Below are 17,864 nucleotides of genomic sequence, written 5' to 3' on the forward strand. Positions count from 1 at the left end.
CCAATTAACATAGCTACATTGACGGTGACAATCAATTTCAATATAGCAAAGCATTATACAAAATTGATTCAAAATAATCTAAAGTAGGGGTGTGCCATATCGTATAGGACGCAATAATATTGTCAACATTTTTGAATATCATAAACGATGTTATACCCTGAAATATCGCCATATTACCCATATCTCATTATCACATCAGGGTACAACTTTTTTGCTGTTTTTAGCAAAAGACAAAATCAAACTGTTCTCATTGCATTATAAGTTTCATGACTTTATGGATCATTGACTTCTGTCTCAGTTAGGGGTGTGCCATATCATACTGTATGCAAAAAAAATAATTTTCATTTTGTTGCAGTAGTGTATTCTTGAAATAAGTTTTTTTTTAATTCAGTGTTTTGTTATATCTCCAAGAGTTATTGTGAAAATACAATTAAATATTGTGCTATTATTTTAGGGCCATATCGCCCACCCCTATTTTAAAGTATGAATGTTTTGTTTAAAAGTAGCATGAACTAAACAAAAACAACAATAAATAAATAAATACATAAATGTATGACTAACAAATAAAACACAGTAAAAACTAAAATAATTGAAAGGCATAAAAACAACAACAATATTTATACAAAAAAAAGAATAAATACTAAAAATAAAATTTAACATAGGAAACAAATATGTACATGGCAATTATTACTAATGAATGATAATAGATCAGAATAAAAGTCAAACATAATTAAAGATCTATTACAGAAAGTAAGGTCAGTGTAACGTTTATTAATTTAATTTTATGACCGTTTAAGGTTAAATGCAAAAATAGAAAGTTTTAATCCATTTTTCCAATTTTATTTTTTCATGTCTGCCCCTCACAATTATAATTTCAGGAAAAAAGAAAACAAATATTTTATTTTCTGATTTTTCAGTTTTGGATTATACCATTAGATTTGTCTTACAATATACAAAAATGGACACATCTAAAAGTTGAGAGAACACTCAACTTTTTATTTTTCTTGAAATGCTGTTTGTGAAAGGCTGAAATGAAAAACTTGATCATTAAAAAATTGGATAACACCCATTTCTTCTTCTTTTCGAATTTAGCTTGATACAGTCAGAAAATTAAATTGCTAAACGTTACACTGACCATGTAATCTAAAACTGAAGGACTGATCCATAGACTGGCTCCAGGCTTTTGTAGGAACTCTGGCGGATCTGCTGTAGTTCCCTTCCCTCCCACCACACATTCATTCAGACCTACCAGATCCCCAGGAGGACAGCACAGCAGATACAGCTCAGAGTTTGTGTTCAGAGGAACCGTAGCTAAAAGTTACTCACTTCAAAACCATGTAAGTTTAAAACTGAACTGAAGCTTCAGTTTCAGAGACCCGCGCGATGCTGTGATGAAGGACAGTGACAGTTAGCGGTGCTCACGTGAAGGAACTAGAGGGCTAAGCTAAGCTAGCTCGCTAATAAGACCATGCACTGTTAGCAACTGTTAGTTGTAGCTAGCCTAGCTAAACATTTTTAGCCGGCGTTCATAATTCAGGCTTGAACTTTAGAATCATCGCTTTATTTAAGTAAAGAATGTAGCTAATTATCGATATAGCTTTAGTGACTTGTGCAAATGAATGGGTTAGGCATGGCTAACTAAGCTAGTTTTGCTAAGCTAACCTAGGCTAGCACAGGAGGCAGTAAGTTATTCTGACATTAGCCGCTTAGTTAGCTAACCTAATTAGCCAGATAACTAATTAGTTTAAATTCTTAGCGCAGTTTCTTCGCTCTCTGAAACAAGCTCGAGAAATCGTTTTTAAAAACAGCGGTTATTTGTAGATTTGACGGTGTATAGATGTCTTATGGCGTTAACTATGGTGCAGGTGTTGTGTCGTTTTGTGCTACCCATCGATGTGCGCCACCTAGGAACTCTGCGCATGCGCGGGCTCACAATTTTAAACGTTTTCACGTTTGTTTTGAGGACAAATCTGTTTTTTTTTTCTCAGGGATATTTTACAATCTGAATTTGGTGTTATTAGCTAACTGTAGTTTGAGCTTTAAACACGCGTGTATGGCGATTAAAAATGTAAAAAAAAAAGTCATTTTTACACCAGGTACCTTACTGTAACCCAATTTATATTTACCCTAAATCTGTGATTCTCGCCATTCAAATAATCTGCTATTACTTCTGCATTGTGAGCAATCTCTTCTATAATGCCTTTATCTCAATGAAACGTTCTACCTGCTGATTAATTTAAGAAAAAATACTTATTAAGCTACATATACACCACACTGTGGTAGCAGGATTTGGCTGAGAAGCACAAATCGACAGAACACAGGCTATTCTGCAGGGTTATTCTTGGCGCACACCGCATGTTTCTGCACTTTATAACAGAATGAGTTTGGCTGTAAATCAAATACTATGTCAGTGTAATCCACTCACGAGTTACACCACGTGAAATCTGACAGCACGAGCTTTATCCCCTTTATTTTATTTCACGTAAATCTAAATCGCTGAGCTTTAACATGAAATACTCTGCACATGTCAGCTAGCCTGTTAGCCACACGTGAACACCGGTTTGAATGGAGCTATGACCGAGACAAACTAAAGTATATCAAAGTTGAACACTAGTGCCATTATTATAAACCAGCCTGTCCTGTTTGATTACATCTCATTTTTGCTACAGATGATTGAGACTAGGCCTGGCACGATAATCAGTTTTTGTGGGACTAGGGGTGAGCAATATTGCCCTAAAATAATATCACAGTATTTTAAGGTATTTTTGTGACAACATTATTTAAAATATAATAATTTCAAGTTTACACTATTGCAACAAAATAAATATAAAAGTTTGTTTAGTGATATTATTGCTTATGATATAATATATAACACCCATAATTGAGATTTCCATTTTGTAGAAGAAGTCAATAATCCAACATGTCATGATACATATAATGCATATATCCAGGATTGAAGTAAAATAAATGATACTGGTCTCTTGTAGATATTTACTGGGAAACGAAAGCAGTGTGAATTTTCCTTTTGTTTTCCATTTTTGTGATAGCAATACGATGCGATACGGCAGGCTTCTAATTTGGATGATGGATTGACAGAATATGAAAAAACATTGAATTAAAAAAAGAATACATTACTGCAACAAAATAAAAATGTTTTTATTTTATTATTGCATATGTCATATGATATAGCACTCCCCTACCTGAGATATTAAAAAAATACAAGAATTTTATCAGGTTTGTAATTGAAGTAATTGATCCGGAATGTCATGATAATAATAATGCATTCCAAATATCTCCATATATCCTGGATTAATGTAAAATGAATGGTATTGGACAGGTATAATCTGTCTCTAGTAGATATATAATGGGAAATGAGAACAGTGTAAATTTTAACTTTTGCTAAAAACAGCAAAAAAGTAGTACCCTGATGTGATCATTAGGAGTGGGTAATATGGCACAATGATTCAGGGTATAATGTCATTTACGATATTTTAAAATGTATGATAAGATACTGCACATCCCTAATCTGAATATATGTGCATAGTGTGGAAACATAATATATATATATATATATGTATAATTTTTTTTTCTTTATATCAGTGGCATAAAATGGTTAGATGTTGCAGTTATTTCTGTAAAAAATTATCCTCCATAGCAAAATAGTTATCGTGACTGGTTGTGAAATTTCTTTTTGGTTGTTGTTTTTGTGAATCTGGATCTTAGACAGCTGTTTTTAATGGTTTGTCAGTCTAGTTGCATATTTCTGTTCATAGTAGTTACTGGTGGATTATATTAGAAATAAGACCTCTGTATTTATGTTGATGATTGGTTTGAGCTTGTCAGCTAGCGGTGTAAGAAAATGTTGGTCTATTAAAAAAGGATCACAATATATTTTGCTGTTAGGTGTTGGACAAAACATGGATACTGAAACATATATAGTTTTCGTTTGTGATAAATTATCAATATGTGGCATCATATACAGAGGTGTCAAGTAACGAAGTACAATACTTCGTTACTGTACTTAAGTACATTTTTTAGGTATCTATACTTTACTCCATTACTTATTTTTCTGCCTACTTCTGACTTCTACTCCTTACATTTTCACACAAGTATCTGTACTTTCTATTCATTACATTTTTAAAACAAACGTTACTTGTTACTTTATATATATATTGTAAAATATATATAGTGTGTGTATATATATATACATATATATATATGGTGGCGCTAATCAAATGAGGTAATCGGGTAAACCTGTGGTAAAGAATATTGGTTAAATTCTGTGAATCTAAGATACATAAAAATAAATACATAATTCCTGGTATTTGATTATTTTTGATTATATTTTATTTTCTTCAGTAACATCAGTAACAAGTATCGTAGAGAATTGAGAAATGCATATATTTTTCTTCACTATCAGGCATCCAGCAACGGCGAAGTGGTACGACAGAAGGGACTACGTCTTCATTGAGTTCTGTGTGGAGGACAGCAAGGATGTGACAGTAAACTTTGAGACGGCCAAATTTGGTTTCAGGTATGTTTGTACAGGTGTTGACATACAATGGTGCAATGTTGTATTAATGCTTTTGTTTGAGCAACAATATTACATTTATAAAGCATACTAAAAATTAAAACACCTCAAACAGGACAGAAATAAGGTATGTTGAGCCACAAGATCATTTTTCTTTTCCAATTTATCTTCTGAGATTGCTCCTAAGACCCTAAATTATATAGTAATTAGGTTAGGGATGCCCTAAATATTTGGCAACCAAAAAAGTATTAGGCTGAAAATGGCTAAAATAGCACTGATCGAGGGAGTTTGAACAGACAATGAGAGCCAACAAATGCAAGGTTTTTTCAAACTCTACTCTTAAATTAAACCAAAAAATATTCAACATTAATTATGCAAAAAAACAATCAGTAATGCGTTACTGTTCTTTTAATGCAATTAATTACGCCACCAAGTTTGACCCATACTTGCACCGTAATCTGCCCCGCCCACGCCCAACACGCAGATTTTTTTTTTGGAGCGGTTAATTGTGGTGAGAATTTGGTCTGTTCTTGATTCGACACAGCTTTTAAACTAACTTCTTTTTAAATTGAGCTTAAGGCGCAGGTTAATCTGATATATTAGCCAAATAATATACTGCTATGAACAAACGCTGTCTCTGCTGCTCCATACTGTTTACATGTGCAGTATCATATCTGCACTGCGTGTCCCATTGAAAACACTGTGATTGAATCAATCAGCTCTGACCAATCAGAGAAGATAATGTGCTTGTGTGGTTTATTGTAGCGCATTTTGGTGTATTTAGGTTAATGCCTGTGTGAAACCAAACCAAACAGAGGGAAAAAAACACTCCAAATAAAAACTCAACTGATCCGGATCAGAGAAACCAGCTACAGATGTGAAAACACCCTTTTATACTCAGCAAATTAAGTTCTAATTCAGAAATTCTTCAAATCAATCTAAGACATGTATAATAAAAAAAAAAAATTCCTCTGTCCAATTTCTCATGCATTCTTTATTTCCGCGCACCATGTTGGATTTATGTCCCCTTAAACATACAAGTATATACTAGTATTTTAATTGACACCACTAATATAAATATAATTGCATTTTACATTTTTATTTATTTATTTATTTTTACATTTAAATATCCACTATAAAAGCATGTGTCTTAAGAAAAACAAGTGCAATTAATTGCAGTTAATCACAGAATATTTTGGCAAATAGTCTGATAAAAGAAAAATAGCAATTAGTTGACACCACTAAAAATACATTAAGGCTGTTTCATTTATTAATTTGTAAGAAAAGTGGCAAATTTATTAAAAGCCAGCAAAAAAATATATATATATATATATTTTGGTTTTGCCCAACGTTTTAATGTAGTTGCATCCATAATATTAATGTTTGGATGAGGCACAAAGGTCTTTGTTTAGAAAATATATAATTTTTTTTTTATATATATATATATATATATATATATATATATATATATATATATATATATATATATATATATATATATATATATATATATATAATGACACTGAAATGTTTTTTTTTTTTTTTTTTTTGTCTTTGATAAAGTTGTCTTGGTGGGACTGATAACGTCAAGCATTTAAATGAAATCGACCTCTTTGGAGCCATTGATCAAAATGTAAGTTTTTGTAGATTTAAATTTAAATTTTAAGCCATTCGCTCTTTTGATTTAGTGCAATTAATGTATGATAAAAATATATATTTTTTTCTTCTTGTAATAGGAGTCAAAGCACAGACGCACAGATCGCTCAGTGTTGTGTTGTTTACGGAAAGCTGAGTCTGGGAAGGCGTGGCCGAGGCTAACGAAAGAGAAAGCAAAGGTCAGTATTACCTTTGTAAGAAAATTAAAGACAAATCTGTAGAAAGATGCTACAATAGAAGTGTAATGTGCTATTGGACCAAATGTCTGTTTTACATTCAGTCACATCTGACCAGATCAGGCTAAATTCTTACAGTGTCTGCTTGGCTTTAAATACAGAAGTCATTATGGTTTCCCAGGTACACAATACTCTCGTACTACACCTCACCTGAAACTGATAAAGTCATGAGTACAGCCATCAAATATAGAGTGTTTTATATCTAATGTCGGCAGCTATGTTTTATACAAAAGCTGAAAGTGTATTAGGAAGTGTTCTAAAAGTAAACTTACGTGATACTTAAATGTGATAGTGGTACACACTAAAGTATCACTACCTGTTCCCATGCTGCATTAATGTACTATTTTTATATGCAGCTCAACTGGTTAAGTGTTGACTTTAACAACTGGAAAGACTGGGAAGACGATTCGGATGAAGAGCTTTCCAACTTTGATCGTTTTTCAGAGGTTAGAGCTGTTTTTTTTTTTGTTTGTTTGTTTGTTTGTTTTTGTTTGTTTAGGGCTATTAAAAAAATAAGTAAGCAAGCATTTCAATACTTGCATGAATTATTCCCAGTTATTTGTCTGTGTCTAATTCCTGTTTTTTCTTTTGCAGATGATGAACACCATGGGCGGAGATGATGAACTACCAGACTTAGATGGAGCAGAAGATGTAATAACCAGCATTCATGTTATTTATTCATTCATGTTAACAATTATATGCACATATTTTTCATATACTTTCTGCTTTTTTAATGTTTATTCAACACTAATTTATTTGCCATCAAAATTATATTAGTCAGATTTTTTGTTGCCTTTTTAGTGCTTTCTTTTTAATGTTTTTTTTTTTTATGTCTATTTATTTTAGGGGGAGTCTGCAGATAGTGATGATGAAAGTAAGTAACTTTTTGTTGTTTTGTTGTACAAATCAACACTGAGTGTCTTAAAAGGCCTTAAAAGATTGTGAAGGTTTCTGCAAGCCTTTAGAGCTTTGCTCAGAATGGTTTGTTCATTAAGTCCATTAAGTGCATTGCATCATGGTATACAATTTCGGATTCTAGTGCACATCGTCTGTACACGACATTTTGTGCTGTGTTATGGGTGTTTGATGGTGACCTACATGCCGTATTTTTTGGACTGTTGGCCCACCTAACTTCCTTTAATTTTCCCAAAAATCATCAGGGGGGCCTTATAATCCAGTGTGTCTTATGTATGAATTCTACCAGTCAGGTTGTAAGAAGCAGTAAAGCTAATCCGATGAATTACAGAGTATAAGGAAGTTGCTGTTCACCGGGGCTGGCTATGCAGCTAATCGGAGCTGAGAAGCACTGCTAACCGCGGCAGAGTAGCGCTGCTAACCGCGGCTGAGTAACACTGCTAACCGCGGCTGGGTAACGCTGTTAACTGGGATTGGCTAGCAGTGCTAACTGCAGCTAGCGCTTACCCTTGGACAAAATACTGGAATTCTAAGCTTACTGTAAATAAACAGATTTCTCAACTGAAAAACATTTGACGGGTTTGAAGAAAATGTTTTTTTTTACAGTTTTGTTTACTCAGGCACTTCCCCATTAGAAGGAAAACATGGCGGCACCTTTGCTCACTACTAGTGTCGCTTAATGTGCCTTATAATCCGGTGCGCCTTATGTATTAAAATAGACCAGAAAATAGACGTTTATTGACAGTGTGCCTTATAGTCCGAAAAAAATGCTGTAAGAAATAAAATGTATTGTTGATTTATACTAAAATTTATTGTTAGCTGGCACACAATGTAGTGCACTATTTCTGTCATAGGAAGCCATTCTGAACACAGCTCAGGTGTGTACCCTTTCAATGCTCTTCAGTCTAACTGCTTTCCTTCCGTCTCTCCTGTAGAAATGCCAGATCTAGAATAGAGCTGTTCGTCTGCAGTGGATGGAAGAAAGAAGAGTGAAACTGAAAGGCAGCCAAAAGAAGAAATATCAAGAGGAAGAGCTGGACTAAAATCTGATCTGTGGACAGATTTTTAATATCTTTCCGTCCACTCTTAAGGCTACTCTTTCTCCATGTGTGGACAGAGCCTCGTCTGAAGGTTAATATGCATACTGTCTCCCAGCACCAGTGAGCAGCCCTGACCCGTTTTAAACTGAACCTCTCTGTGTGTGTCTGTATGTTTTGTTCTGAGGAACTGCACTGTATATGTATTTTTCAACAGAAAAGCAATATCTAATGAAATGGTGAGCAACACACATGACAGTCGAAAGAGAAAGTAAAACCATACATCAAAACCCCCCCACACATACTAACTAACACCTGTCCCAAGATTTATGTGTAGTGCACTCGTAGCATAGATTGCCCTGTAAATTAAAGGAGAATGATAAAGGATTTGAGATGTTCTTATAGGAATCATTCCCAGTTATTTCTATTAGAACTTTGTTATGGTAGCTCTGTTGATCACAAGTCACCCCCTGTAATAATCCTATATATATATATATAAAGATCATTTAATCTAAAATCTTCATAAAATGGTGGTGTCTGTTGTGGAGTCACAGCTATGTAAGCCTTTCGTCGTCAGTATGGACAGTTGTAGAGATATAGAAGAATCATTTTTTAATGTACGATGGGAATATGGAACATGGTGGAAGATGTTATACAAATGTTAACAGATGTCAGTTTTGGGTTTGAGCCATTACTTCCATACAAGTACGGGCCAAACACTTTACATTACATGTTTATCTGGGTGTTGCTGGTTCTTTCTGAAATGAGACTTTTTAATTTGTTAAATATTTTTAATAAAATGCTTAATGCGTTCATTCCATTCTCTCCACTTAACAAGTTAGTGCAGTAATTGGTTTTAAATACAGTGTAAGTAATAAAGTTATAATTTCTCTTGGCTTTATAATTAATGTCCCTAATTGTGTTTATCTACATTAAGCTAACAAATGTTATTAATTGAATATAAAGCGGTTTCCATATGTATGTATGGAAGGTATGTGATTATGAATATGAACTTTCTATGCTTATATATTTTTTTTTTCCAACTTGTGCCTTTAATTTTAAAAACTGACTAAACACTATTGAAATGTCTTGTTTTGATGATGTAGCTTTAATTAAGTGTCCCATTGTTTTTGGTATATGCATATAATCTTTAATTGCAGGAGCTTAGTCCTGTGGCGCTTATGTCCATTAGGTGTTGGTGATCTGGCCCTAAAAATAATATCACAATATTTTAATGGTATTTTCACGATAACAATACTTTTGGCGATCCGACAAAACATTTAATTTAAAAACATATATTTCAAGTATACACTACCGCAACAAAATAAAAAATAAATTTTATTATTGCATACAATATGATATGGCACAATAACTGAGATCTGAGATTTTATCAGATTTGTAACAGAAGTCGATGATCCAGAATGTCATGATACTAATAATGCTTTCCAAATATCTCCATATATCCACGATAAAAGGAAAAAAATAAATTGGACAGATATAATCTGTTTCTAGTAGATATATAATGGAAAATGAGAACAGTGTGAATTTTTATTTTTGCTAAAAATAGCAAAAAAGTAGTACCCTGATGTGATTATTAGGGGTGGATGATATGGCACGATATTTCAGGGTATAATATCGTTCACAATGTTTAGAAATGTTGGCGATATTATTGTATATGATAGGTACCAGGTAGGGTGCAGACTTTGGAGCAAACTTAAAAAGGTTTGAGAACTGCTGTATTAAGGACTGGGTGGTGAAATTAGTTCACACTGAGGAACAGACCTGTTAAGTTTTCCATAGTTTTAATAATTGACACATTGACATGCGCCTCTGATCTGTTGATCCTTGATCATTTGACTTATTGCCTGTTCATATTACAGAAACTGCAATTAGTCATATATACAAAATTCTAAATCGGTTGTATTTATTACAAACAACTTGACAAACAATGACTTTTCTTTAGACAGTTACCATTAATAAAATGTGCTATAATATTCACAAAATTTTAATAATAAGCTCAAATGGTCATCATGTGTCATGTTATTAAAACATTAAAACCAGAGGGCATATACATTTGAGTGGCAAACCTTTCTTAATATGACCACTTCTGCTCTTCTGTGAGAGCTTTTCACAAGGTTTAGAAGTTTGTTTATGGGAATTTTTGACCATTCTTCCAAAAGCAAGTTTGTGAGGTCAGACACTGCCATTAGACGAGAAGGCCTTGCTTGCAGTCTCCACTCTCAATTCATCTAAAAGGTGTTCTAACGAGTTCAGGACTCTGTGCATGCATGTCGAGTTGTTTCACACCCAACTTGCTTATCTATGTCTTTACAGACTTTGCTTTGTGCACTGGAACTGAAATAGAAAGAGGCCATCCCCAAAATCTTCTCGCAAACTCTTGAGCATGAAATTGTCAGAAATCTCTTGTTATGCTAAAGAAATAAAAGTTCCATTCACTCCAATTTACCATAATCCCCCCGCTGCCAAACTTTACACTTTGCACAATGCAGACCAACAAGTACTATCCTCCACGCAACCTCCGCACCCAGACTCTTCCGTCGGTTTGCCAGACAGGGAAGCAAGATTCGTCAATCTAGAGAACATGTCTTCATTTCTCTCGAGTACAGTGGTAGTGAGCTTGCATTGTGTTTGGAAGCCCATTCCATAAAGCTGTCTATGCACTAAGCTTGGGGATTAGAATGGTGTACCTATCTTGATAGTTACTTACACAAGATTCATTGATTTTGTGAGTAAAAAATAAAACACTGCCTCAAAATATCCATTAATTAGTAAATTTACCCACTATTTTCTTTCGCTGGATCCCGCTTTTTACTGGGTCTCCTATTATTAAGCTAACAAAAAGGCCACATGAAGTTATAAAAATTGTAGAGATTGACTGCATAAAGTTGCAGACCATTGCCCACTATGTGCGTCAGAATCCGCTGACCCCACTCTGTCATTTTACGAGGCACTTTTGTTGTTCCCAGTTGCTTCCACCATGGTTTAACTATCACTGAAAGTTGGCTGTGGAATATTTAGTAGTGAGGAAATGTTGTAATAGGACCACGATGGAATTCACTGAGCCCCTAATAGAGACCAATTCTTTCCTTAATGTTTGTAGAAGCAGTCTGTATGCCAGGATAATTGTTTTTATACAATTAAATTTACACACAAACTTAGGAAGTAACCTACACAAAAGTCTCTACTAAGCTCTTAGTTGACACTAATTAGTTTTAAACTATGCGTTTACTAAATCCGGTTGCACCACTAGTCTGTATGTTGTCTTTTAAACATCTTATTCATGCACAGAATTACAAACTGTCATCTTTGCATGATGAAAACAAATGCATAGCATGGCAGTTAATGTCATAGAAATGCGGTTGTTAACCAGCGCAGATGTTTTGTTCTGCAGTCTGCCTTATTTCACATTATTTAAAATGGCTAATGCTAAGATTACATTAATGCACTGTTTTGGATTAGCCAGGTTAGCACACAGACACCCAGACAGAACAGCAAAAAGTGGTTAATGTGTCTCATTAAAACTATGCAGTCAGTCCACTTTTTGCTGTAATTCAGGACTATATCAGACATTTCATTATTTTCACACTTATTAGTTATTTGTTTTAAATAAGGATTTGCTTTATTCTAGGATTGACCATTATGGCTCCATTGTTTTTTACAGCCAAAATATCAGTAAACTCTGGGTTAAATGTGAGGAAAATGTAATGTAAGTAAAGTCTGCTGTGCTAAGCACACCTTTCTAGATGTCCGAACCTCTTAAAACTCCCTCACATAAAAATTAATTCATAATTAATTCATAATTCATAAATGGTTATGAATACAGTACCTGATGTCCAAGACACACAAGTTTTGAGAAGATTTTGGGCCTGAAACATGTTCTTAATATTAAATATCATTAATAAAGTGGACAAATCCAAACAAAGCAACTTCCAGCTTCAAAAGTGATTCTCTCATACTGCTTGAATCTCCAAACAATGTTTTTCATTGGTTTAGATAAAAACTTACTTCTGCTCAAGTTTAGGTGTAAATATTTTGTAGCTACTAGCACCTACATACAAGGTGCATCTTCACTGACAAGTTACTTTATTTCAATAATTCATTTCAAATTGTGAAATTCATATATAGATGTATTACATAGAGTGATTATTTTAAGTGTTTATTTCATTTAGTGTTGATGATTATGGCTTACAGCTAATGGAAATCCAAAAGTCAGTATCTCTGAAAATTAGAATAGTATATAAGACCAATTGGTACTTTTACTTACTTTCCACATCTTATTAAAAAAGATCATGAAGAGCTGTAAAATCACTCGGTAGAAGCTGTGCTGACTATAACACAGTGGATCAACACCAGCAAATGACATGGTTCTCCAAATCATCACTGATCATGGAAACTTCACACTAGACCTCAAGCAGCCTGAAATGTGTCTCTCCACTCTTCCAGACTTTGGTCCCTTGATTTCTTAATAAAATTCAAACAATACTGATGGTCAGTGATAGTTTGGAGAGCCATGTTATCTGCTGGGGTTGGTCCATTGTGTTATATCAAGTCCAAAGTCAGTTAGTGCAGTGTCTACCAGGAGATTTTACAGTACTTCTGCTTCAATTTTAAGAGTTTACAAATCAATATTTGGTGAAACAATCCTGGTTTTTATTTACAGTTTTCATGCATCTTGGCATGTTCTCCTCCACCAGTCTTACACACTCATTTAGATAACTTTATGCCACTCCTGGTGAAAACATTCAAGCAGTTCGGCTTGGTTTGATGGCTCGTGGTCATGCATCTTCCTCTTGATTATATTACGGAGGTTTTCAATTTGGTAAAATCAAAGAAGCTCATAATTTTTAAGTGGTCTCTTCTTTTTTTCCAGAGATGAACGTTTTGAACTGAATTATTGAAATGATGTAACTTTTCAATTATATATATATATTTTGAGATGCAACTGTATACACGTGTGTGTGTGTGTGTGTGTGTGTGGTGCAATCCATTTCGATTTAATGTGTAAATCTGAATTTACTAAACACTAATTACATTTACTAAACGTTACAACTACCCTGGCTGGACAGGTTGGCGCTAGGACCTTGGGGTGTCCGGGTGGCGGGTAGTGTGAAAGGCTCCATTCACTTCCTCCCTCCGCTCGGCCTCTTTCTCTCGGCTGTGATCATGGCTGCGCTCAAACATACCAGCCATGTTTGCTAATTTGATACCCAAAGGTTAGCGAATACCTGTTTATTATTTGCGTCGCCTCTGCCGTTTCCATTCAAAAAGGTCGTCCACCCGGAGCCCGAAGGCGCCGTTGTTTTTTCCATCCGGAGAAAGTAAGGTTAGACCTTTTATTTTGGTTTATTGGGTTAAAACTTTTCAGTGTGCGGGGATGATGCTGTCGCCGCCTCGGCAAAACAATATGAGTTAATTAACCTAGCTTTAGCTAACAAAAAGGCAAACACCTAGAAAAGGACCATTCGGGTTTATTTACGGATATAACCACAGCGTGCTGAAGGCTGGGTTTTATATTATGTGGATCAGCTGTTGAACTCTGGATGTTTAGGTGGTTACTGTACCTGTATGTGTATTTGAATGTCCGGCTGCAAATTAACGTTAGCTACCCTAGCTGTGTCTGTGTAGCGAGCTAGGCTTTAACTTCTTTAATTATTTAAATAACCTTGGAGTCGACGCCGTTCTCTTTTAAACCCTGCTCTAATTCTTTAAATATAGCCGAGTTCTGAGTTTATATGACCATTTATTATCAACTTAGTCGTACGCTTTAGCTGAGAAACCTCAACTAGGGCTCAAAATAATCGTAATAGCTAGCTAGTGTTTCCGATATCTGAAACATTTATCAGATCCAGGCATTGGAGTAAAGGCCCAGTTCCAATGACGTTATTAAAAAAGCATTAATCCGCGTATCTTCACTGAGAGGGTGTTTAGCGGTATAAAATTAAAGTTATGGTTATCATTTTCATTGTGTGTTTTGTTTTTTTGTAAGAACCAGAGCAGAGCAGTGGCAAAACAAACTTGCTCTTAACGTTGTTACTTATCCATTCGTTTTGGTCGTACAGTTTGTGAACATTTTGGTTAGCTAGTGAAAGGTTTAGGTGTAACTTACTTTTATCTAAATCTAACTTCAGCTGGACACAGAAAATAAGATACATTTTTATTCATTAGCTTGGTCATTAACATAGATAACCTAACGTTAAGCTAGTATCTCGCCGTTTCAGTATTTTTCGTTTACATCGGTAACCAAGTTAATCCAGCTAACTAGCTTAGCTATCATCAAATAGAAATCAGTGAGCAATTTAGCCAGCCTCCTTTGCAACACGCAAATCTTACGAAAGAGCTAGCTAGGTTAGCTAACGACCTAATAAACTGAAGGAAATTAATGTTCGTTAAGATAGTTAACTAGCTGGCTAACTAATAAACTAGTATTAATGTTAATAAACTAGTATTATTGTTACTTATTTAGGTGTTTGTAACAGGGTTAGTTAGCTAACATATCTTGTTAAAAACTGTTCTATTAGATTAACTTGGCGAGTAAGTTAACAGAACGCTAGCCAACTAAATGTCAATAATTGAGTAATTTAGCTAGTAACCAACACGCAAATCCTGCTAGGTTAGCTAACTAATTAAAAAAATGGTGGAAATTATTTTTTTTGTTAAGCTAGTTAGTGAGATAGTTAACTAATATACTGAATTAGTTAACTAGCTAGTTAGCTAATAAACTAGTATAGCTACATTTAATATTAGGTTAGTTATTTAGAGATACAGCTAGTAAATTACTATAGCTACATTATTAGGTTATTTAGAGATACAGCTAACTATTGCTATGTTAATTTAGTTAGCAACACGCACATCTTACTAGCTATCTTAGTTAACTAGGTTAATACACTGGTATAAATTAATGTTAGTTAATGTTGCATATATAATGTTAGCTAACCTAAATAATTAAATGGCTAACTGTTCTGTTGTCAGGTTAATTAACTAGCTAACTAATTCGGATACCATTTATTATGTTATAAGGTTGTTATCCTGCAAACAGCTCTCTCCACAACATTAGGATGCAAGTAGTACTGCTAAAGCTAGCTATGATATGCTATGTTGTTGCGGAGTTAGCCAGCTAGCATTAGCGAGAGGATTCATTCAGAGCGCGTGGTCACGTGTAGCGGTTAGCTAGCTAGCTAACTAGCTAGCGTCTGTATTAGCCAGCGCTAGCAAGATATTTTCATGTCGTACGCGTTCACGCAGTCGTTGGAGTGTTTTAAACAGACGCGATAACCTTTATTCTTTATAATTACTACAGTTTTTAAGTGCTGAAGTAATTTCAGCAGCCTCTGTGCTGTATTATCCCTGAGTTAGCTAGTTAGCTAGCTAGCTAACCTATGTGAATGTTTACGCCGGGCTAGCTCCAGTGTTAAATACTGTAGTTAGCTGTGTGTAACGTTAGCTCGACATCCCACGCTGTCCGTGTTGTATTTTCCCCCGCTGCCAAATGATTCTTACTTCTAAAATACATTCCGAATACGGTGTTTAATATATACAGGTCATAAATACATGTTTAGAACACTTAACAGAGTTCAAACGCGTGTTTTAGCTCATACGCAGCCGTCAGAAAGCCTTCGTTATCTGTGTGTGTGTGCCGACAGCGGAGCTGGAGCATCTCGCCGTGGATCTGCGACATTTTAGGCATTTAGGAGTTGTGGAGGGTAATGTTTGTGATGTCGGCCGCAGCAGCTCCTCATCTCCATACCGAGCTTCTTTACACACCTCAATTCAGCTTCTGCTGAAATTTAAACCCGCTGTTGAAATGTGTAACGACCAATAGAACAGCAGTTTATTATCGGTGTTATTATTATTAATAATATTCTTATCATATTGTTTTAGGCGTAATCGCAATAACACTATTGGAAGCTAACCAAGCAGCGATGTAGCTAGCTTACAAAATATAGGGAAATGGAGTCTGAGGTAAACAAGCTGCTCAGTTTGGATTATTGTGCAAGTTTCTGATGTTTCAGCCGTTGTAGAATTTATGTAGGTTAGTTTTCTTAAAAAAATATGTATGGAAGTTAATGTTAACAAATTTTATTTCAAGTCATTTTATAGTAATTCTCTTGGGCCATTTATAATAATTTGACCCAGTTCAATACAGTTCCTGTGTTCAATTGATGCTTTGCTAAAATAAAAAAAGATTAATAATGCATAATCATTTGCTCTGTTTTTGCATACATGTGACCTGAAACTTTTTTTTTTTTCATCAGATTGTCCCAACATAAATATTACATATCTGTAAATGGTAAAAGTGTGAAATATATTAATTTCAGGTTTTGGTGCATGTCTGGTGAAACTATATGCATTAGTTCTGAATTTCAGCACAGGAATTGTATCCTATTTCCCCACACAAAACAGCTTCAGGTCTGTTATATGTTGGTGGGTTCCATTCCATGAAAAACTCCTTCCACAACATTTCTGTTGGATTATGGTCAGGACATTGACTTAGGGCCTTTAACCATTCTTTGGTTTTACCACTGTGGGCGTAGCATTGTTGTCTACCCCAAGTTCTCCTGAGATTCAGCTAATGGACAGATACAATTTATTGTTTCATCAAAACCTTCCTATTACACTTCTCATTGAAACCTAAAAGGTCTATTTTTGGTCTCGTCTGTCCACAAAACTGTAGTTTTGCGGAAGTCTTTGGTGAGCTTTAGCAAACTGCAGATGGGCAATGTTTTTTTTTTTTTTTTTTTTTTTTTTTTTTTGAGTGCAGCAGCTTTCATCGCATCCCTGCCATGCGCACTTTTTTTTTTTCCAGTGTGCTCTTGGTAAATGGACTCGTGAGTATTAACATTAGCTAATGTGAAAAAGGCCTTTAGTTGCTTAGAAGTTACTTTGGGTCCAGTGTGACCTCGTATTGGTGGATGACACTGGGGAAGTGAATTATAAATCATTAATTTCCTTAATTTGTACATGGTCTGTCTGGATTTGTAGAGTCCGAACTTTTCAAAGATGGATTTGTATTCTTTTTCAGACTTTAACAAGTCCACCTTTAAATAATTTAATCTCAAAGATTCACATACATTGCCGTTGATACATCAATATGTAACACTGGGTCATTTTAATGGGTATATTAAAAAGTAAGTTGTTGTAATGTTTTTTTGTATCATTTATTTGAATTCTAGTTTTAGGATTTGTATGAGAATGTGATAAAGGTTTGTGTAAAATTCATGCAGATATAAAAACTGGGTGTGGTGTGAAGGATTAAAAATAATCAAGTTATTTTTGCTTTTGCAGATGGAAACAAACAACCGTTTTAATTATGGGACTCATGCTGTTTCGACTAACTCAGGAATGAAGCGTTCCTCAGGGGATTCACTCTATACTAACGGGTCCTCCATGAGCTTCCCCCAGCAAGGGAAAAGTGAGCATCTGTTTTTGTCACACTTACAACACTTTTTAAAAGTGCATCATTGGTATGTG

At 34.7% G+C, this 17,864-nt stretch overlaps 2 protein-coding genes across 7 annotated transcripts in view; both read left to right on the forward strand.

Annotated features, from left to right (window-relative positions):
* The window catches only part of baz2a (bromodomain adjacent to zinc finger domain, 2A), a 353,839-nt gene that overhangs the window by 306,963 nt on the left and 29,012 nt on the right, over positions 1-17,864 (forward strand). For 3 of the 6 annotated variants that reach the window (XM_022687118.2, XM_049462794.1, XM_049462792.1), the window contains exons 1-2: positions 17,203-17,221; positions 17,679-17,805. In XM_022687118.2, coding sequence (XP_022542839.2) covers positions 17,679-17,805 — 127 coding nt within the window. In that variant the 5' untranslated portion in view covers positions 17,203-17,221. Of the gene's footprint in view, positions 1-13,521; positions 13,720-17,202; positions 17,222-17,678; positions 17,806-17,864 lie in introns of those variants that run through there. The other 3 variants (XM_007232999.4, XM_007232998.4, XM_049462793.1) reach the window with 3 other exon arrangements.
* ptges3b (prostaglandin E synthase 3b (cytosolic)) lies at positions 1,187-9,190 on the forward strand. The gene is made up of 8 exons (XM_007232996.4): positions 1,187-1,337; positions 4,421-4,534; positions 6,095-6,164; positions 6,268-6,366; positions 6,780-6,869; positions 7,018-7,074; positions 7,270-7,297; positions 8,274-9,190. Coding segments are annotated over exons 1-8 (480 nt in total). The 5' UTR covers positions 1,187-1,335; the 3' UTR covers positions 8,294-9,190.

The sequence above is a fragment of the Astyanax mexicanus genome, chromosome 13 (genome assembly GCF_023375975.1).
Source record: "Astyanax mexicanus isolate ESR-SI-001 chromosome 13, AstMex3_surface, whole genome shotgun sequence".
Classification (NCBI taxonomy): Eukaryota; Metazoa; Chordata; class Actinopteri; order Characiformes; family Acestrorhamphidae; genus Astyanax; species Astyanax mexicanus.

Coding starts and splice junctions, on each gene's coding strand:
- ptges3b (XM_007232996.4), top strand. Junction 6,367..6,779: donor TAACGAAAGAGAAAGCAAAG/GTCAGTATTACC, acceptor TTTTATATGCAG/CTCAACTGGTTAAGTGTTGA. Junction 6,870..7,017: donor ACTTTGATCGTTTTTCAGAG/GTTAGAGCTGTT, acceptor TTTCTTTTGCAG/ATGATGAACACCATGGGCGG.